The sequence below is a fragment of the Rhinichthys klamathensis genome, unplaced genomic scaffold, assembly GCF_029890125.1.
Source record: "Rhinichthys klamathensis goyatoka isolate OS25496 unplaced genomic scaffold, OSU_Roscu_1.1 h1tg000074l_1, whole genome shotgun sequence".
In the NCBI taxonomy this organism is placed as follows: Eukaryota; Metazoa; Chordata; class Actinopteri; order Cypriniformes; family Leuciscidae; genus Rhinichthys; species Rhinichthys klamathensis.
Window position 1 is genome coordinate 392090 of NW_026606617.1, and position 21879 is coordinate 413968.

At 41.6% G+C, this 21879-nt stretch overlaps 1 protein-coding gene across 1 annotated transcript; it reads left to right on the forward strand.

Moving 5' to 3' along the window:
- The first annotated feature begins 85 nt into the window (after positions 1–85).
- On the forward strand, positions 86–8748 carry supt7l (SPT7 like, STAGA complex subunit gamma). Its single transcript, XM_056250757.1, has 5 exons — positions 86–201; positions 744–1221; positions 4544–4868; positions 4954–5191; positions 8480–8748. Exons 2-5 carry the CDS (start codon positions 791–793, stop codon positions 8740–8742), a joined length of 1257 nt encoding a protein of 418 aa, XP_056106732.1. The 5' UTR covers positions 86–201; positions 744–790; the 3' UTR covers positions 8743–8748.
- The last annotated feature ends 13131 nt before the right edge of the window (positions 8749–21879 follow it).

Sequence of the window (21879 nt, forward strand, 5' to 3'; positions counted from 1 at the left end):
TTTAACATCTTAAATTCTTATCTGTTATCTCCAATGCCTAGGAACTATTTACATTTTCCACGGAAATATTTTAGTGTTGTACCTGGCAGCCGCTAGTCGGTTATATGTTATATGTTGTTTTTGTCGAAACTGAAAATAAATGATATATATTGCACTATTTTGCTATTTTTCATCGTTACGATGATCATCTGCTCATAAAAGGTAAAGCAAGCAGTTTGTTTTCTGATGTTTAGGCTTTATAATTATTACATGAAACATTAGAGTCTACATGGCGTCTAATCATTGTTGTGTAGTGTCAATTCAAAAAGTCTTTAAATACATGAAAGTTTGTAAAAATAAATAAATACAACGTTTTATGTGCATATTATAGTATATCAGTATTGAAATTACTGTAATCTTTTAGTACTGAAAGGGAATCTCATGAAGAACATGTCCAAAAGAAAAAATCATAAAGTAAAATTATTCATATTTTTTAGGACCATTAACTTATATATTTTGTTCTTTTACTTTTGAGCTTGTTTGTGACTGTCTGACAATCTAATGAGAACCATAGATGGTTTCAAGATACTTTTTTTTTTTTTTTTACAACTTGCATAAAATAAAAGCAGTGCAACAAACACTACAATGATGTATACATATTTGTATATCAATAACGGTTGGTTTTAATGTCATCGTTGTTGTAACAACGTCTGTTGTTTGAAATTGTGCTATAAAATAAAATTGCTTGCTCACTTGCGTTTCAGATTGTCCTCAAGAATTGTGCCACTGCCAAAAGCAGCACTGTGTGAAGATGATGCGTTATTGGGGTGAGCTCCCAGTGGCTTCGGCTCCCTCGGGCCGCAGTTCTTTTGACCTTCTGCAGCGCGAGTTCCGGCAGGTGGAGATGCAGGACCCTCCCCTGCACCAACCCTCTGCCCAGCGTCCACGTCCCACCACCATGCTGGACATCCCCTCAGAGCCCTGCAGCCTCACAATCCACACCGTGCAGCTGAGCCAGCATGCCCGTCGCCTCCGGGGTCTCATTGCTGCTGCCCAGCAGGGCCAGCAGCCTCTGCCCACATTACTAGATGCCCAGGGTGTCTTCAAACCTGAGGATGTGGATGCTCTACCTCCTCGCCCTGTCACACCCACTGTACCTGATGATCTGCTTCCACTGGATAGTAAAGCTCCACGACATCCATTCCAGCTACGCCATAGTGACCCAGAGAGCGACTTCTACAAGTACGTCAGTAGATCATCATGAAAGTCATTGTTTTTTTCTAAAAATATGTTAAAGATCCATTAAAATTAAACTCATACTTGCAACTCTTGTAGGGTGAACAGTAACACATCTGCATTGAAATTAACTTTGAATGATATTTGATGGGTGCATAAAGTATTAATGTCAGGGTGATGCAACTGCCCTGCCATCGTAATGAAGTAAAAAGCCTCATTAAAAGAATGAAATTCATTAAATGAGAACCTTATTATGCAGAATTGTATTATTTCTTAGAAAACAAATTATGTAGCAAAACTTAAAACAGGAAATGATTTCATAGAGAGTGTCCAGGTCAATAAGTCTCTTAAAATATCAGTTAATTGTAACTTTTTATAGTAACTGCAACAGTTAATTGTAACTTTTTTCATTTTTATAAGGCAAGGTTAGTTCAGCTTGTAAAATCTCATGTGATGCAACTACCCAGAAACTAATATTAATTTATTTATTTAGAGTTCAATAAAAATTCATAATGTCTTAAAAAAATCCCTTTACCTTTTATATTGGGCAAAATATAGCAAACATATATCACGATTCTTTTCAGACAGGATCACGATCCACAATCTTATCATGGTTATTTTTCATTTTGGTTTTTAAGACTATGTTGCAAGTCACAGCACTCCAACTTCCCTATTTTAAAAATGTAGCCTTACAAGGCAACAAAAGACAAAAGAATGACAGACCATTTAGGCCAAAGTAGGGGTGGGCGATAAGTCCAAAATCATCCAAAATAAAATCTTATTAAAAATAAGAACAAAGATGCAAATAACAAATAATTGGACACATACGATACAAGATACCAATGAAATAAACAGTGCATTAATATTTTCAGCCACAGTAGGTACATTTACTGTAACAGTAGCATTCAAGTAGGAAATTGAATAAACAAATGTAAAAATAAAAGATTACATAGACTTCACTGTATGAATTAAATATACACTGATTCTTAAAGCTACAGAAGTTATTCAGTCAAGAGCAGTGAGTGATTTGCTCTGTCTTTCATAGTTTGATTAACATTAATGACACAGACAACAGCAGGTATATTAGGCTGCTGTCACTTTAAGAGCTCATGCACGTATCTAATATACTGACATGCATCCGTTTACATCCACTTAAGGTAGAAAAGACCGTGTTTATGTGTATTTGACAATTTAAGCACAATAAAGGTCCTTGCACACGGAGTTCGAAATTTTCGTATTCGGTTGCTCTGAAGGAGGCAGTGTGTAAACGTGATTGACACAACGTGAGGTCGTATTTATTTTTTAACGTGCAAAAATTTCGGACCTTAATGGCGCTTTTCCACTGCTGGTACGGCTCAGTACGGTTCGGCTCGGCGCGTCACGGTTCGGCTCGCTTCGCTTTTCCACTGCTTGGTACGACTCGGCTCGGCACGGCACGGCTCGGCTCGCTTTAGCTCGGTTTGCTTTTCCACTGCAGTTAGTACCGCTTCAAAGTGGGTGGGATTATAGTCGGACCGTTATAGTTTATCCGCTCCTCGGCAACCAACGAGACGAACGTCTGCACTTCGTCCACTGACCACGATTCAGCCATTTCTTTTTTATGGAAGTTTTCTTTCTTTCTTTTTTCTTCAAGCAAGTAGTTTTAAAACAGGTGCTACAGTGGTGGCTGTTGTCTACTGGCTATTTAAATCTAGTGAGTTTAGTGTCTCGTGTCGCAAATACAATGACGCTGATAGTGACGATTCTGTCTCTCTGACCAATCAGTGATCTGTTGTGTTTTCACGTCAGATTTTAGTATCGGTACGGTACGCTTGGAACCTCAACAGAGCAGGTACCATTTAAAGCGAGCCGAAGCGAGCCGTACCGTACTGTACCATGCAGTGGAAAAGCGCCAAAGCGTGCCATACCGAACCGAACCGTACCGTTCCATGCAGTGGAAAAGCGCCATAAGACACAAAAGAGTGACACCGTTTCACCACTGTGTTCATTTTAGGCCCTGGTTACTTGCACCACATGATATTTTTAGACTAAAAAAAATAGTTTACCAAATGCATATTAAACCAACATGAATACAACAAACATTTCTTAGAATTTGACTTATATTCTGAACTAGATTTTATTAAAAATCGTCAACACTGTTATACATTCTTGACCCTTGTCTGTCTTAGGGTTGCCGCGGTGAGGAACATTTCCCACCGGTTAATCGACGTTTGACAACACCGGTAATCCCGGTGTGACCGTGGGGGGCGGGGCGGGGGGGTTAAAAAGCTTTTACAGAGCTGCCAACTCTCACGCATTGGCCGCGAGACACACGCATTTGATTGCTTTCACACGCTCTCACGCCACACTCCCGATTTCTCAGGCATGAAGTGTCAACCTGGTCGGTCAAATGCCTGGAAGATGAGTTTATCTATATATCTGCCTGTTGAGCAACTCGTGATCGACTAATTATACCGCAAAATAGTTAAAATCTCCTGGAATCTAGAGCGAGCGCGCACGCGAGACAGAGATTGTGCTTCAAACGCGTAGCGCGCGCGTACGGGGGAGAGGGAAAGCGAGCGAGAGACCTTGCGTGTGTAAGTTTTTAGCAAAAACGAATACTTTAAAAAAGTCAAGACATCGCGGTGTCACGGTGGGAAAGTGATGTCACCGGTGATGGGGCTTAAAACCGGTAACACCGTCAACACCGTCTATCGCGGCAAGCCTAGTCTGTCTGTAAGGCCTGTTAGTGAGGCCAGCAGGGGGTGCTCACCCTGTGGTCTGTGTGGGTCCTAACGCCCCAGTATGGTAATGGGGACACTATACTGTCAAAGAGCACCGTCCTTCGGATGAGACGTTAAACCGAGGTCCTGACTCTCTGTGGTCACAAAAAATCCCAGGATGTCTTTCGAAAGAGTAGGGGTGTAACCCCGGTATCCTGGCCAAATTTGCCCAGTGGCCTCTGTCCATCATGGCCTCCTAATCATCCCCATATATATATATATACCAATTGGCTTCATCACTATGTCTCCTCTCCACCAGTAAGCTGGTGTGTGGTGGGCGTTCTGGCGCAATATGGCTGCCGTCGCATCATCCAGGTGGATGCTGCACATTGGTGGTGGTTGAGGAGATCCCCCCTTCTATGTGAAGCGCTTTGAGTGCAGAGAAAAGCGCTATATAAATGTAATGAATTATTATTATTATTACAATCTCAAAGCCCACATTTACATTTGTCTTGATGAAACTATTCTCTAGGTATCATCAGCTATTCAAAAAAACAAAACTCTTTTGAAACCAACTTTATTGTCCTGTGATTCCTAATTAGATGTCTTGTCCTCTCTCCTTTTAGAGGTAAAGGTGAGCCAGTCACTGAGTTGAGCTGGCTGTCCTGCCGGCAGCTTCTGTACCAGTCGGTCGCCACAGTGCTCGCTCACGCTGGATTCGAGTCGGCCAATGAGAGCGTGTTGGAGACTTTGACCGATATGGTTCACGAACACTACCTGCGGCTCACCAAGTTGCTGCGCGTGGCTGTTGATCGAGAGGCCTGTCGGGGCTCTACACCTTTCCCTGATGTGGTGGAACAGGTGTTTCATGAGGTGGGCATTGGCAGCGTCCTGGCGCTCCAGCGCTTCTGGCAGGTCCGCATCAAAGATTACCACAGCTACATGCTGCAGGTGAGATATCTCCAATGTTATTTCAGCTTCAGTACCTACATGACTGTACATGATGCAGCTTTTATTGACATCCCTTTGACTGCAGGTCAGTAAGGAGCTCTCAGAAGAGTACGAGAGACTCGTGAATCCAGAAAAGGCTCTGGAGGATTCCAAACCCTTAAAGGTTAAAGAGGAGCCGGTGAGTGACATTGCGTTTCCTTTGAGCGAGGAGCCGGAAGCGGATCTGGCCTCAGGTGACCAGGCCCTGCCCATCGGTGTGCTGGGAACATCCAGTGAAAGACTGGCTGGAGTACTGGAGGAAGGACATTCCCCTCACACATCAGGTACCTGAAGGATCCTTATTAGTGCTTAATTAAGACATGTTTAAATGGTCATAAATCACAATTTTTGGTGTTTATGAAAGCATGTCTCACCAGGTAAAAGTAAGCTAGTTTCAATAAAAAGTCTAGGTTGCTGTGAGTAGACTGTGAGTAAGCAATTGAATAGACGGAATCCACTCTCTCTGGAGAAAATACGAGTGTCTCGCTTATAACAAACTCATTCAACATATCTGCACCCAGAGCATTTTTTAACATGCGCCACAGCTACTTGAGGCTGTCTACACTGTAGTAGGTCATCCGCGTATTTTTTGACATAATTTTGACATTTATTGGTATGTGTATGTGGTGTTTACCTGTGTGTCATCTGTATGTTTACCTGGCTGCAAGACAAGTTTCCCTTAGGGGACAATAAACTGAAACTGTAACTGATAATACTCATTTCACACACTACTATATAGTATAGTATAATGCAGATATGCGTATTCAGACACGGGGTTGGTTTCTGAGGCAAATTCTTGGCTTTTTTTTCCGTTTTTTAGGTTAGTCATAACCATAAAGTTGAAAGAAAATAAATATTATTATTGACAAAAATGTATCCAAAAGTACTGTGTTGAGTCAAAATTCCATAGGAAATGAATACGGGTCAATTTGACCCACTTTATGCATTCTTGGGGTAGTGATACAAAACTGTTGTGATCAAGAATATTAAAATGACATTAATGCAGGTTAGAAACACGTTTTTTTGAAGAATTCATGGAATATCAAATAAAATAAAAAGTCTAAAAATGTTAACAAATCATAGCATGCTGGGTCAGTTTGAACTACTGTCAGGATTTATTAAAGACACGCAGTGAAAAAGGAGCGCTGTAAAGGAGTGGACAGGGTTATTTTTGCAGCTGACCTTAGTGCATATGCATTTGTAGGAGTTTCCCTTTCAGACGCAAAATGTATAGGAGAGTATTTAAATGAATCACGCAAGGTGATTAACTAAGGTTTGCGCTCGTCAGTTTACTGCTATTTGTGCCATTATTTACCTCCTAAAAAGCATGTCTTAAACCAGACGCTAATTTGCTCTGCTCTTGGTAGATTGTGTTGGTCATTATGGAAATGATCCGGCTGGGTCTGTGTTCTTTCATTTCCATGTTGTCAGTAGATCATTCACAGAACTTTACACTCCCATCTGCACTTTTATGGGATTGTGCTCTCACGCTAATTTACCCTGTTTAGTAAATCTGGCCCTTGGTCTAAATTACTATTTCAAAGCCCACATATAATCATAAAGAGTTTTAATACAATCTGGGTGTTTGGACTCAGAAGCTGATTCTTACTCTGCATTGATAAATTCTTAATTGTTAGACTAGAAAAATTGCATGGAAAACATCTAATTGAAGCCCAGCTGTGTGTTATCCTTTTTTTCCTACTGCAAATATTTTATAATCTGTCTGTTCTGACAGACACTCGGGAGCTAGCAGCACAGTATAAAGCATCAACAACAGACTTTAGAGAAATACTGTCCTTTAATCTGTCAACAACACCTCACAAATCAACATGTGGATTCTGCATAATAACAGGAACTTTGCTCACTGCAGGCGATTTGACGTCCGACCGTGATTGTCTTTGAAATTTATTGTTGAAGGCATCGAGTTTGTTACACAAGCGGCTGTTGAGATAGTACTTTAAAGAGGATGAGTTGAAGCAAAACTGTCCGCGCAACTACTTCGGCATTCTACTTATTATGGATCAGGCGTTCCTGGTACCGCATTCAGCACATCAGCAGAGAATTATTTTAGGGCTGTTAAGCGTAAAGCCATTTATCTCAAATTTTGAATTGGGTAAAATTTGCATATGAAAACATATTTTCCTTTCCAAATGTAGTACCTGAATAATAAATAATGATTTTTACACGAGCATGCAGCAGTCACTGCAGACCTCATTCTTACCAGTGTGTTTCAACCATTAATGATATTCATATCTATATTGAGCTTCGATTTATTAAATACATTATAGTTCGTCTTTATAGATGGCAGAAGGTCTGGACTCCATCTCAGCTTTCATTGCCCAAGAAACACCCAGAGGCTGTCTGACTGACATGTAAAGCAACTAATCAGTTTGTTTTGTTCAGTGTCATGTTTAATGACACATGTAACAATGTGAAATATGGGGAAAATAAGCATGAAAACCTATTCTAGTAGACCCCAAAAACAAAATCCCATCCGAAATCGAATACTACACTACATGTAATATGTGAAAAACAGTATGTCAAAAGTGTAGTATTTCCAAATTCATACATTGTAAATCTTTCAATTAATCAGAATTTTTAAGTGATTTTAAGTTTAAGTAGGGTAAACTTAAATTAAAGAAATTAGTTCAATCAAATTAACTTTAATGAGTTTTTAGAAATTTATTTTTCTTTTGAGTTTTATGAACTTGTAGCTTTCTTTTAATTTAGTCAAAGTTAAATTGAACTGGGCTGGGATTTTAGCTTTTACCGAATTAGCTCGTTAAAGCTAGCCAAGTTTCTTCTGCTAAAAAATTTAAGTTTGAGATTACATGATAATTTTAAGTTAAATGAATGAATGAATTAGCTTACTCAAATAGTTCATGTTAAGAGCAATTAAAATGTCTGAGTACAAAATAAAAATATGCAAGTTCTGCTTACTTAATTTTTAAGTTAAGATTTTTAAGTTTAAGAAAAGTTTTGGATGTAACTGATTACCTCAAATTTATTGAGTTTTGTCAACTTATTCGGGTTTATAGTGTAGTATTCGAAAAACAGTAGGCAAAAAGTCCCTGGATGACCTACTCCTCCCACAGAGATTCTGAAGTGCGCATTCGATGGACACTTTACTATCCCATGAGGCCATGGGAGAGGATTCGTGAATGGAAGTGAAGCGACGCAACTGATACTGGAAGGTCACGTGACAGTAACAACATTGTGGATGTAGTATGTCTGAATTTCATTCATATTACTACCCATATTCATACTATATAGAGCATATTTTTTTAACGGTCACAAAGTAAGATCAAATTCAAACGTACATTAGTACCTACTCAAACAGTACCCGATAGAGCATATTTTTTTAACGGTCACAAAGTAAGATCAAATTCAAACGTACATTAGTACCTACTCAAACAGTACCCGATTTGGGACGCACTGGAAGGCTTTGTAAAAGAGCATAATATGGCATCTTTAAGGGAAACAGCAAGGATAGAATTAAAGACATGGACATTGGAAAAGTTTGTTAATACTGCAGATGAATCCAGTGTTTGTTTGTTTTGTGTCTTCAACAGTAGCAGCAGGGAACAGCTCCCCCTTGTGGCATCTAGCCCAGGTGAAGATGGAGCCCCAGGACAGTGAGGAGGGCCAGGTGTCAGGTCATGGAGTTCTGGGCAGCGACGTCTTTGAAGAGGGTCCCATGTCCACCATGAGTGAGGCTGGCATCCCTCCATCTCCTGGAGGTTCAGAGGGAAGTTACATGTCCCATTCACCAGATTCTCTCATGGGCACATCGCCTTTCACCCAGCGGCCAAAGAAACGGATGAGAAAAGTATAGTGGTTTTATCGTCTAAATAAAGAGACTGAAAGCACCTCCACAGTCATTGTGATGCCTTCTTTTGGGATTACATGTTTTGGCTTTGAATGGAAGTTTTCAGTGAAATTAAACGAAAGAGACAAATAACGTGCGTGTTTGAATTCTCCCCCAGCAAATGGCAGACGGTCACTGTTTTACCCAATTATTGAGCAGGACAATTACTTGTTTGCCATGGTAAAATTAGCATCTGTTTATTGTAACGAAACAATGGAGGGAGCACAACATGGGGAGTAATTATAGCCTGATGTCTGCTTCAAAACACACAGGGATATCAATCAAGGAGTAATGGCAAATTAATTACAGCATGGATACATCTGCATGTTAAATACGCAGGCCATTTCATTACATGCACACTCCCAGGCGACACCGTGGAGGTATTGTTTTCGAGCCACCTGCGCCAAAACATTCTGGTTGAGTGTAAATTTAGCTTCTCACCCTCGCCAGGTAACAATGCTCTGAGACTCGATCGAAAGGAACTATAACTTGATAGCAATCACACAGCTTCCATAAATTAATTAGTGTGAGCTTCCAGTGGCCACTTCAAGGACGTTTCATTTCAGTTAGGCAAAAAAAAAAAAAAGTGAATCTTGAGTTCACACATAAGATACGACATCTGTCAGTACATCGTTTTAAAGGGTCTTAGAAGCATATTTCACAAAATCATACACGGGTCATATTCACCCCAAAATTAATAGGAAGCCACAGAGTTCTATTTGTAGATACATTGTGACATTATTTTCATGTTTTACCCCCAAATTGTGGTTATTTTAATGCGCACGGACATTCTAATTTTGAGTTTATTTGTACTTCTCATTAGATTTTCATCATTGTAATTAATGTTTTTTATTTTTTTACTAAAATACAGTATCTGCAGTACTTGCGGTATAATTGTTCACATAATGATCATATGAGCCACCCCTAATCTGGAGTTTAAAATCATCTTGCAGACACATTTTAAGTAGTGTTTTTTGGAACTAAAGCACACTGAAAACACAAACATCATGGCAATTATGGTAATGGAAATTGGCGAGGATGTTCTGAACAAAATGTCACAATTTATCAAACTAAAATGTATTTTGTTGGACTGTGCAGCCTTCTAAATAAACAAGAAGCTATCTTTAAAAGTTTTAAAATCGATTATTTACACAGCTATAGTTTCACATACGAGGCTTAAACTAATCCCAATACATGTTTGAGCTGTTTTGACTGAAAGCAACTTGCACTGACAGCTCTTAAAATATGTCAGTGCCATTGTTTTGTCTCAATATTCACACCAATAATGTTTTTTTTTTCTAAGGCAGGCTTATAAAAGCTACTTGAAGGCCTAATCCTGGCTTAAAATAAGCCCCGTCTGTGAAACCAGGCCATCGTTTTGTAATATATAAAACACTGTTAGTGTGAAGAATTTGTGCATTTTGTAATGTTTCTGCATTTTCTTCTCATCTTCTTTGTAAACTCCAGGCCAACTAAAAAAAGAATTGTTTCCCGTCCTTGTGCTCATTAGGTTCGTCTCCAAAGACCTTTCTTTATCCCAGCTTCATATCCAGTTTAATTGGATGTTGTTGCCACCAGGATCTGTTATGGTGACAGAACCAGCAGAGGGCAGTCCTGCATCACACCGTCACATTTACATCCTCATTCCAGCTGTTCGGTATTCCACTGGACTGGGTCTGCTTTTATTGAGCGTCCTGCTCTGTTTGAGCCTGAGAGACTTCTCTGTTTTACACACCTCCAGTGGCAGTAAGTACTTTCACTAAATAGAAACATGTTCAGAACTCCGGCAGGTAATTATACCCACGAGGCTTGAAGATGCTTACAAATATATATGTTTGTGAGTGAAGTGAAGTGTAGAGTAGCGTTAAGTGTGGCTTAAAAGGGAGCAACGGTAATTTCAGTGTTGTGGAAGATGTCATACGTCCTGCTGTCAGCAAACTTCTACACACCAGTCAGGAATATTCCATCTTTGTAGTTGAATTTACACCATTCATGTAACGTTACATGTTCAGGGTTGCAAATGATTCAGGTTTACAAATGTTTCAAGTTCTCTTACTTTTTCACAACCAGTAGGCTATAGTGTTATATAGGAAGGGGAATTTGAGGAAGGTTATTCGAGAGCTGGGCTGAATAGGACAGCAGAAATCTCCTTTATATGGTTAGCTGTTTCCCAAACATCAGATCTCAATGGACTCTTATGATCTGTTCTATTATTAATTTAGATAAAGCAACAATACTACAGATCGTGACTAGCATATGCTTTAGTTTTCCTTGTGATTTCTTGAGCTGCTTTAGTTACATGGCCTTCATTGTATCAAAATGTATAATATATATTTTACCATATCAATCCGAGCGCGAGTCCGATGATGAAACACTGGAAGAACTAGTTATTCAACCCGAACCTCCATCGCAAGGGCGACTCGAGCAGGACGTTTCTCAGAGATTCGCTGTTTTTTAGGTACATTATGAGATGTTGCAACTATAATTCCTCAGCATCAGCCTTAACAAGTGTATGTTCATCAACAAACCCATGTGTATATTTCTAATTTATTGCGGTGCACATGTGGGAAGACCTTCATTTTAACCTCTTCACATCCTCATTATTTGGAAGTGCTTACAAAGAGATTTCGCTTTTGCAGAGCAGAAAACAGCGTCTCCTCAACATGTACACAACACGAACCAGAGCCATAGAGAGAAAGAGTTGCGACACTCCCATAGACCGCCATAGGAACTTTGGAATGCGGAAGTAACGCGTGTCGTGGAGCAGCCAATAGTTCCAAACACTGATAGTTCCAGCATTGAAACCCATTCATTTTCAGTGCTCCCGAAGTACGCTCGCTGGTAAATTAATGAAATTACTGTATTTTTTTTACTTTTACACACATTAGCCGACCTCTCGTGAATCTAGTCTGTAGTTATATTTTATGTAGCCAGTTTTAGTAAATGTTTATTGGAAGATAATAGGTTAATTGCAGCGATAGCTTACGTGACCAACACTTCACTAACGTTAGCTAACTGGTAACCTGATGTATTGTATATAATATATAATATTTTTAATAATATTTTATATGTATATATATATATATATAGCCTATATATAATATTATACATACACACACACTGTTACAGGTGGTGTATGGCTGGAAGCACGAGGAGACGAGGATACCAGGAAAACAGGATTTAATGAACAAAATCTCAGGAGCATAAACACACACTACTATATAAACGCACCATATACAAACGAGAACCGACAAGGAGTGAAGGAGAACACAGGGTTTACATCAGTGGTCTCAAACTCGCGGCCCGCGGGCCATTTGCGGCCCGCGTGGTGATATTTTGTGGCCCCCTACTTGACATTAAAGTTTAATGTTAGTGCGGCCCGTCGTTGCGTGTGCCGCGTTTTAAAAATTATTTATTTTTTTATCCCTTACGGGCTACCATAGATAGTCTCGTGACAGCTTACGGTGGGTTTGTTGTCAATAGTTGTCATAGACAACCGCGAAGTACAAACATACTGCGCCTGGAAAAAATGAGCGCGTCGCTTCAATTATGAGCTCGCTTGCCGCGCGCCTACATTTGAAATAACGAACTTAAGCGCGCAAAATATGTGAGCGCGATGTGTGAACGGCCCCTTGGCGAGCTACCACCAATCAGGCCACGAGCTACTGGCAGCTCGCGAGCGACGTGTTGGAGAGAGACCCTGCTCTAAAACAATGTGAGAATAATCATTTTGAGCTTGTAATATGTGTCCAACAGGTTGATAAGAAGGTTTGCTTTGATTTGTGCAGTCAGTAATTTGAGACACTATACATGTGTAAAAAGAATTCAATAATACAGGCAGACATGACTGCAAATATTTGTATTTCTAAAGCAATAATTGTTTTTCTAAGTATAATAAAAGGAAATGTGCCTTCCAAAAAAACATTCAATATCATTAATGTGTTGTATAAAGAAAATAAAAAGCACATAAGCAAATATAAATATCACAAATGTGTGTTATAGACAAAGAAAGTTTGTAAAATGAACTTCAACTGTCAGAAGGACAGCTCATGAAGAACCAATCATGTAAAGAAAGGAATGTTCAAATTCAGAGGAACAGTTCAGAAGAAACGCTAATAATAAATATTGAGAAGATTGGATCAGTTGTACTCCTTTTTTGGAATACTTGAATACTATTTTTTGTGGAATACTTGATACAGTTAAGTTGAGTTTGAGACCCCTGGTTTACATACACAGAGAACAGATAGGGGAACAAGACACAGCTGGGGCAAATGAACTAGACACAGGTGAAGGAACTGAGAACTAACGAGGAGAGGGAAAACTGAGACACAGGAATAAACCAAATACACAATGGCGGGGGGAAACTCAGGACACATGTAACATAACGCCCCCTCCAAAAAGGCGCGTCCTCGCGCCGTATAACTTCAATAGGGCGGAGCAGGCTGGTCAGGGGGCCATGGCGGAGTAGGAGACCACCCCTCGGGCGGTCCTGGCGGAGAATCCCCTTCGGGCGGCCATGGCGGAAAATCCCCTTCGGGCGGCCATGGCGGAGACGCACCTTCGGGCGGCCATGGCGGAGACGCACCTTCGGGCGGCCATGGCGGAGACGCACCATTGGGCGGCCATGGCGGAGACGCACCTTCGGGCGGCCATGGCGGAGACGCACCTTCGGGCGGCCTATATCCCCCCCCCCAAAATTTTCTTGGGGGGGATTGCCAGGCTCAGGGACGTGCTCCAGGACAGGCTTGGAAGGACTGGACGGGACCAGCGAAGAAGGCTCGGGAGGACTGGACGGGACCAGCGGAGAAGGCTCTGTAGGGCTGACTTGAAGCTCTGGCTCGGCAGGCGTGACGTGAAGCTCTGGCTGGACGTGGCTGGACGGAACCAGCGGTGCGGGCTAGGCTGGGCTGGACGGAACCAGCGGTGAGGGCTCGGCTGGGCTAGACGGAACCAGCGGCGCGGGCTCGGCTGGGCTGGACGGAACCAGCGGTGAGGGCTCGGCTGGGCTGGACGGAACCAGCGGTGAGGGCTCGGCTGGGCTGGACGGAACTAGTGGTTTGGGAAACTCGGGGCTGAGTTCATGGGCTGTAGCTGATGTTCGTGTAGCCCACACATACAGGATCGCCGCAGACATTACAATCAGCGCAGTGTCCTCTTGGATGTACTCACGTACGGTGTGCTCAGTCTCTAACGGGCAGGCGACGGGCTCAGGCTCTGGCGGGCAGGCGACGGGCTCAGGCTCTGGCGGGCAGGCGACGGGCTCTGTGCTGGATGGGACCAGTTGTGAAGGGGTATCTGGGCTGGACGGGACCAGCGGTGAAGAAGGCTTTGAGCTGGGCAGGACCAGCAGTGAAGAAGGCTTTGAGCTGGGCAGGACCAGCGGTGAAGAGGGCTTTGAGCTGGGCGGAACCAGCGGTGAAGAGGGCTTTGAGCTGGGCGGAACCAGTGGTGAAGAGGGCTTCGGGCTAGGCGGAACCAGCGGTGAAGAGGTCTTCGAGCTGGGCGGAACCAGCGGTGAAATGGGCTTCGAGCTGGGCGGAACCAGCGGTGAAGAGGGCTTCGAGCTGGGCGGAACCAGCGGTGAAGAGGGCTTTGAGCTGGGCGGAACCAGCGGTGAAGAGGGCTTCGAGCTGGGCGGAACCAGCGGTGAAGAGGGCTTTGAGCTGGGCGGAACCAGCGGTGAAGAGGGCTTCGGGCTAGGCGGAACCAGCGGTGAAGAGGTCTTCGAGCTGGGCGGAACCAGCGGTGAAATGGGCTTCGAGCTGGGCGGAACCAGCGGTGAAGAGGGCTTCGAGCTGGGCGGAACCAGCTGTGAAGAGGGCTTTGAGCTGGGCGGAACCAGCGGTGAAGAGGGCTTCGAGCTGGGCGGAACCAGCTGTGAAGAGGGCTTTGAGCTGGGCGGAACCAGCGGTGAAGAGGGCTTCGAGCTGGACGGAACCAGCGGTGAAGAGGGCTTCGAGCTGGGCGGAACCAGCTGTGAAGAGGGCTTTGAGCTGGGCGGAACCAGCGGTGAAGAGGGCTTCGAGCTGGGCGGAACCAGCTGTGAAGAGGGCTTTGAGCTGAGCGGAACCAGCCCTGGATCGAAGAGGAGCCAGAGTGGAGAGTGGTGTTGGGACTCCTCTCGACCACCGCCACTACTGCGGCCTCCACGGATCCCACGAAATCTGGCCAGACGGGTTCCCTCAAACGAACGTCCATGGGTATAGGCTGGGAGATTTTGGCTCTCCTCGGCCAGGACGACCATTCTTACCCTATCGTCCATTTTAGGGTGGTCGGTTCTTCTGTTACAGGTGGTGTATGGCTGGAAGCACGAGGAGACGAGGATACCAGGAAAACAGGATTTAATGAACAAAATCTCAGGAGCATAAACACACACTACTTTATAAACGCACCATATACAAACGAGAACCGACAAGGAGTGAAGGAGAACACAGGGTTTACATACACAGAGAACAGATAGGGGAACAAGACACAGCTGGGGCAAATGAACTAGACACAGGTGAAGGAACTGAGAACTAACGAGGAGAGGGAAAACTGAGACACAGGAATAAACCAAATACACAATGACGGGGGAAAACTCAGGACACACATGTAACACACACACACACACACACACACACAATTCATTTATTTAAATGGGTTAGGGTCATGCAGGGCTGGACTGGGACAAAAAATCGGCCCGGGCATTTTGGCCCAGACTAGCCCACTATATAACACAACCGAACTTTGCACGCCCTTGAATATGTATACCAACTCCTATTAAAACCACTAATGCCATAAGTGAATAGGAGCGAGTAAGAGTTAACCGATGAAATATCTACTAAGTTGAACTATACTCCACAGTTATGAATCCTAAAGAAAGCTATAAGCTGGGATAGCAATACCGGTTTTTCCCACAGGTTTTTGGGAAATCTGTGGTGTGTGTGTGCACCTCTGTCCCTCTAGGGGGGCATGCTCCCCCGTAAGAAAATTTTGTGCTTTTTAATGTTAAATTCATCAATCTGGTGCACTTTGAGAGTTAAAAATAAAGAGCTCCAACCCATATTTCAGTGTGCAAATTAAACAAAGAAAAACTCAAAACTCTTTTAGTTGTGATATAGTGTCTGTCTACATTACACTACTACATAATAATAGTTATAATATTAATCCCATGACAGTAATAGCCATATGTTGTAAAACAAATGCACTGAAAAATAAAAGCAACTTTCATAATTAGTTTCGTACTAATTTCTATACAGAGATAAGCACATGATCTTTTATTTTGACGGAAACGGCATCAAGCTTTTATTTTGAAGAAAAATATGGTTTACAGACTCATTACTCATTATTGTCTCATTACAATTCTAATAAAATGCGTAATCGTCAAATATGCAGATGTGTAAATAATGCGTAACTGGGTAGTGGGTTCCTACATAGCCTAATGGTGTGTTCACACCGAACGCGAATTTAATTATTTGGGCGAGTAGATTACATACAAAGTCCATGCAACGACGCGAATTGGACGCGCCGGGCGTTGCGAATGACGCGAATTGGGCGATGCGTTTGCCGCGAATGTCCTCCGCGCAAGTTGAAAAATTTGAACTGGAGCGAATGTTCAAGCGTCTAACTAAACGCGATAGACGCGTGTTCGACGCTCTATTCGCGTTCGGTGTGAACACACCATAAGTGTTGTGACAGTAGCCTAGTTCTGCTTACCACAGTTCTCTACACTCACTCATCTCTCTCCTTATCCTCCTCGCTATCCTCATCAGACACTTGAAGGGCCTTTGAAGTTTCTTTTTCACGCTATTTCTCTGCACATTCCTTGCGTTTCTTCTCCATCGCTCTGACTATTTTGACAGATACACACTGACACTGCTCGCTCACTCAGAGCTCAAAGGGGGAGGAGTTTAAAGATGTGATTGGACCAGCCCAGTGTCAATCAAGAAAATAACCAATGGGCTGCTGATTTACGCGTTTCATCATGCGCCGGTCTGTGAGAAAAAGAAAAACCTACGCTGACTTTTTTGTCCAATGCATTACACCGGCACAAAGATCCCAGAGCCGCCAATTAAACAAAACTAAACGCAATGGGCCGCCGATGTACGAGTTTTATGGGCCGTTCAGACAAAAAAAAAAAAAAAAAATTTAAGTATGAGATGTATCGGCCCACAAAGCACGTCGGCCCACCGGGCAAATGCCCGGTATGCCCGATGGCCAGTCCAGCCCTGGGGTCATGCATGTGCTTATATGTATTTAGGAACATAGTTAATTCACTCATTAACTATCTCTCCGGTTTAATTTTATGAAGAATATTTTTCGGTTGAATATTTACCGAACATTGCTGTATATAGTCGTTGCTTTCTACGTTATGGGAGCAGTCTATATTTCCCTCCTAAATCATTCATTTGTACATGCACAGCGTGCGTAATTATTTATATTTTATGTTGGTTGGAGTTCTGAACGGACTGCAGACCTCTTTGCATGATCATGAAGGTAGGCTAATGGCTGAATCGGAATTTATAAGCAAGATCACGGGAATCAATAGCCTAATACAGCCCAGTTGTGCTAAAATAAATGAAATGAGACGTCCATCATCAGATGAATGACATGGAAAAGTTAAGTTAGAGCCGCTAAAGCCAGTGGTACTACCCATGCGAACATGAACACTAAGCTTTTCCCTCCAAAAATATAGCCTAAAACTTATCTAAGTTGTCACCCTGCCTCTCCAAATGCAAAACTGACATTAACAAAATGCAATAACAGCTTAAAAAGTACTTGGGTGTGTGTTTTATTTCATATTTACCGTTTAATAATGCAATCGCTGCTGTCTGTCCATAGAAGAACATGACAGCCCGCGTATGTTGTGTAACTATTGGGGCTTACATAAACCACGTGACAGCCGTCGCGGCGACATCAAAGCGTGTCGCAACTCTTTCTCTCTATGGCTCTGACACGAACCAGATACAGTGTTTGAGGGCGGATCAAAGTAGGTGTTGTTCACGGGCAGCCAATGAGACCATAGGCGGGCATTATGCAAATTAGTTATTGCTTTACGTATGCAGGACACGGAAGTGAGACTGGAATTCCTGACGACTCGTTTAAGCAGTTCAGAGTCGATTCTTCCTTTTGGGAGTTATCATGCACTTTCGACTTTACAACGTTTACATTCACACACAGACAGCTATATTACACACTGCATGAAAGGGAATATTTGAAATAATAGGGGCACTTGAAGACAAGCAACAGTCAGGGTTAGGTAGGCCTACTATTATAAATCGCACAGTGTGCACCCGGCTTAATTTGTATGAATTTTCATTCACTTTTTTCTCTAAATTTTTTTTTGGATGAATCACATCATACAAATGCATACGAAATTGCCACCTCGTAAAATACTAAAATACTCGGTTTTGCAGTTCTGTAATGTAAATGAATAGAGTCTACCTTTAAAAGAATGGCAGAGTCCACACTACAACTATAATGATGACATCGAGGAACAAAATCATTGGAATAACTTTCAGAACGATTTTTTTTCCATGCTGATGAACAATAAAAACATTGACAGCCAATCAGATTGCACCCGGTTTTAAAAAGCTGATCATTTAAAGTGAGAGATGACATAACTGCAGTGCGCGCTTATAAAAAACAGAACGTTATTGTCCGCTAGAGTATAATTAGGCCTATTAGTTATTTTTATAGTTATCATTCTTGGAGTGAATGGGCCTTAATTCTTTGAAATGTTCCTCCCCATATGTTCCTGTTTCAATTGGAAATACATCAACATTGTCATAGTCATCTCTTTGGACCTTTAGAAGTTTTGTATGTGCATTTTTTGATGTTAAATGACTTTTTCCTATCCTAACATATACACTGAACAAAATTATAAACGCAACACTTTTGTTTTTGCCTCCATTTTTCATGAGCTGAACTCTAAGACTTTTTCTATGGACACAAAAGAAAAAAAAATTATATCCCAGTTCTTGCATGGCCAGCATCCTCACCGGACATGTCTCCCATTGAGCATGTTTGGGATGCTCTGGATCGGCGTGTTCCAGGTCCTGCCAATATCCAGCAACTTCCCACAGGCCACAAACAATCAACTCCCAGGACCCCCCAATACAGTAAAACTGCACATTTTAGAGTGGCCTTTTATTGTGGCCAGCCTAAGGCACACCTGTGCAATAATCATGCTGTCTAATCAGCATCTTGATATGCCACACCTGTGAGGTGGATGGATTATCTCGGCAAAGGAGAAGTGCTCACTAACACAGATTTAGACAGATTTGTGAACAATATTTGAGAGAAATAAGAAAAGTCTTAGATCTTTGAGTTCAGCTCATGAAAAATTGGGGCAAAAACAAAAGTGTTGCGTTTATAATTTTGTTCAGTGCAGGTAAGCCATTTGTAAGATGATTTTCTCCAAAGAGTGTAAACACTGACTATCTAGTGGTAGTTTGTCTAAAACACTTTCTCCTCTTCAATTTCAGGAAAACTTTCTATTACATTCAAAAAGTGTAATTACCAAGTAATGTCAGTAAGTAAAGCCACATACTGTTGTTATTGTTTCTATTATTTTTTTATTTTTTATTTTTTTTATTTAGTCATTTAGCAGACGCTTTTATCCAAAGCGACTTACAACTGAGGACTAAACCAAGCGAGTCATCGTGAAGAGGCAAAAGCAACGCAAGAAGTGCTCAAAATACAAAGTTCAGACATAGCTCGGAGTAGCATAAGCCAGGCAAGCGAGGATTTAGAGGAAATGATTTTTTTTTTTTTTATTTTTTTTTTTTTATGTTAAGTGCTCCCGGAAGAGATGAGTTTTCAGTTGTCTTTTGAATGTTGTCAGGGATTCTGCATTCCGGATGAGGGTGGGGAGATCATTCCACCAGCATGGAACCGTGAATGAGAATGTTCTGGAGAGTGATTTTGTGCCCCGCTGTGATGGTACCACGAGCCGTCGCTCATTGACCGATCGTAGGCTTCTGGTAGGGATGTAGACTTGTAGTAGTGAGTGGAAGAAGGAGGGAGCTGAACCTGTGGTCAATCTGTAAGCAAGCGTCAAAGCCTTGAACTTGATGCGAGCAGCGAGTGGTAGCCAGTGCAGAGAGATGAACAGAGGAGTGACGTGGGCCCTTTTGGGCTCGTTGAAGACCAGACGAGCTGCAGCATTCTGGATCATTTGTAGAGGTTTAGTTGCACATGATGGAAGTCCAGCCAGAAGATAATTGCTTTAAGTTTAATTGCTTTTATAATTGCTTTAAGAATCAATCACATAGTTGTCTAGTCTCTTTTAGCCAACAGTAGAAGTATTTCTGTATTGTTTCAATACCTGATGCTTACTAGTATGCTAGTCTCAGCATCAACACCACTGTATACACTTCAAACTTAATGTTTCACTCTTAGTATTTAATTGCTCCAAGGTTTTAAACTCACTTTGTGTACGTGTTCATTGGCTTCTTTTGTAGAGCTTTATTCTATTTGAAGGGTAGTATCACAAACGTTAACCTTTAAAAGAATATATGCGAAACGTTGGTTTGTGCTGAAAAGGTCATACTGCATTGAGTATTTCTGCCTTCTCAATGAACTGTGCACCGTAACTTTGAGTGCTGTTATTTCTAGACAGATGATCACAATTGCAGGAAAGTAATAGTAAGTTGCTGGTGTGCAAGAACTTTTATCTGCACCAAAGTTCTCATTTAAAATGGCTGATTTTATGTGGCCATTATGACCCTTGTCCAAAGGCAGTTTTCTTGCTCACTGAAGTTGCAGTTGGTTTGATTTGCTTAGCAACTATAGTTTTCATCATTTTCCCAATGAACTTAAAGACCCGATACTCGATTACATGGAAGGATTCCATATTTACGCAAAGCTCTAGTACAAATCCTAACACCCCCCAACCCCGAGTAACACTTTAATTGGCCAAACACTGAATAACAACCGTATGATTTGCCCTTTCACATGAAAAGATTCCCTCCAGCTCAGTTGAATACATTACTCGGTCTCCTACTGTGAGAAAACGTGCACAGAGTTCTTTATCTGATCCATAGATTACCTCCATTTAAAACTAAGTGTTTAGAGTCACTCCTGAATCTGATCTTCAAAAATCCATGTCAATCCCCACCTCTACAGAATAATAATGTCTTTCAAGTGAAACTACATTTGCAGTATGGATAATTCATCCCTTTCAATGGCCGCTTGACATGAAGCGCAGACATTTTGAGCTTAGCTCAGTCATTGGGGTAAATTGAGTGATTTAAGATTTCTTTTATGTGAGTGTGATTAGTAGAGCAAGACAGCGCTAGTGTACGTTGCATTGAAATCTCTCTGGCTGTTCATATTTTGTGGCGAGAGTGAATAATTGAAACGCACGCCTTGCAATTTTACCTCGCAAATAACACTCGGGTCTGAATATTGAAATATTCAGTGTGTCAGATGTTATTTGGTTCTAATGAAAGAAAAGACACCGTGCATGAATTATTTTCTCGTCTTTGCTTGTTTGTGAGCGGTAAGTTAATGCAGACGAACTAAAAAAAAAAGATGAAAACACTTTAACAGAAAGAGTCAAAAGAGCTCAGAGTTTACATTTTAAATTCTAATACTCCAAAACTATTTTTTTTTAAATTAGACATATTTTAACTAATTATCACAATATGCAAAATTGCTAAAGTAACATTTTCCCTAAAGCAAGCATTTCATTAAATTGCCATTCATAATGCACAGACAAATTATTTTAATCTCATTTATTTGGAGACAAATAACTATATCATTAACTAACCCATCAATATGTGCTTTATAAGTACTATTAAACAGCCAATATCCCAGTAATAGGCATGACATACTAATAAGCAACTAGTTAATGAGAATTGTGAAAGTGAGAATTGGACCCTAAACTAAAGTGTTACTGATTCTTAATGGCAACCTAATGGCATTTATTCATTTATAATGGTTTAATCATTTCGTGTAATCATTTATTCATTTTTATTATTTTGCTTATTTCCCTTGCGTTTGCTGTGCTTTTTATTGTCGTTTAATCCAATGATTGTGTGGTTTGAAGGGATGTTTGTCTTCACGGGTTAGAGATAAGAGAATGTCTCCAGCTCAAGGCTTTTAACGTCACAGGGTGAT

Bases quoted from the DNA above. Each gene is read 5' to 3' on its own strand.
- supt7l (XM_056250757.1), top strand. From the start codon at position 791: ATGATGCGTTATTGGGGTGAGCTCCCAGTGGCTTCGGCTCCCTCGGGC. The intron at 1,222-4,543 runs GTACGTCAGTAG...CTCTCCTTTTAG, and splicing joins CCAGAGAGCGACTTCTACAA to AGGTAAAGGTGAGCCAGTCA. The intron at 5,192-8,479 runs GTACCTGAAGGA...TGTCTTCAACAG, and splicing joins ACATTCCCCTCACACATCAG to TAGCAGCAGGGAACAGCTCC.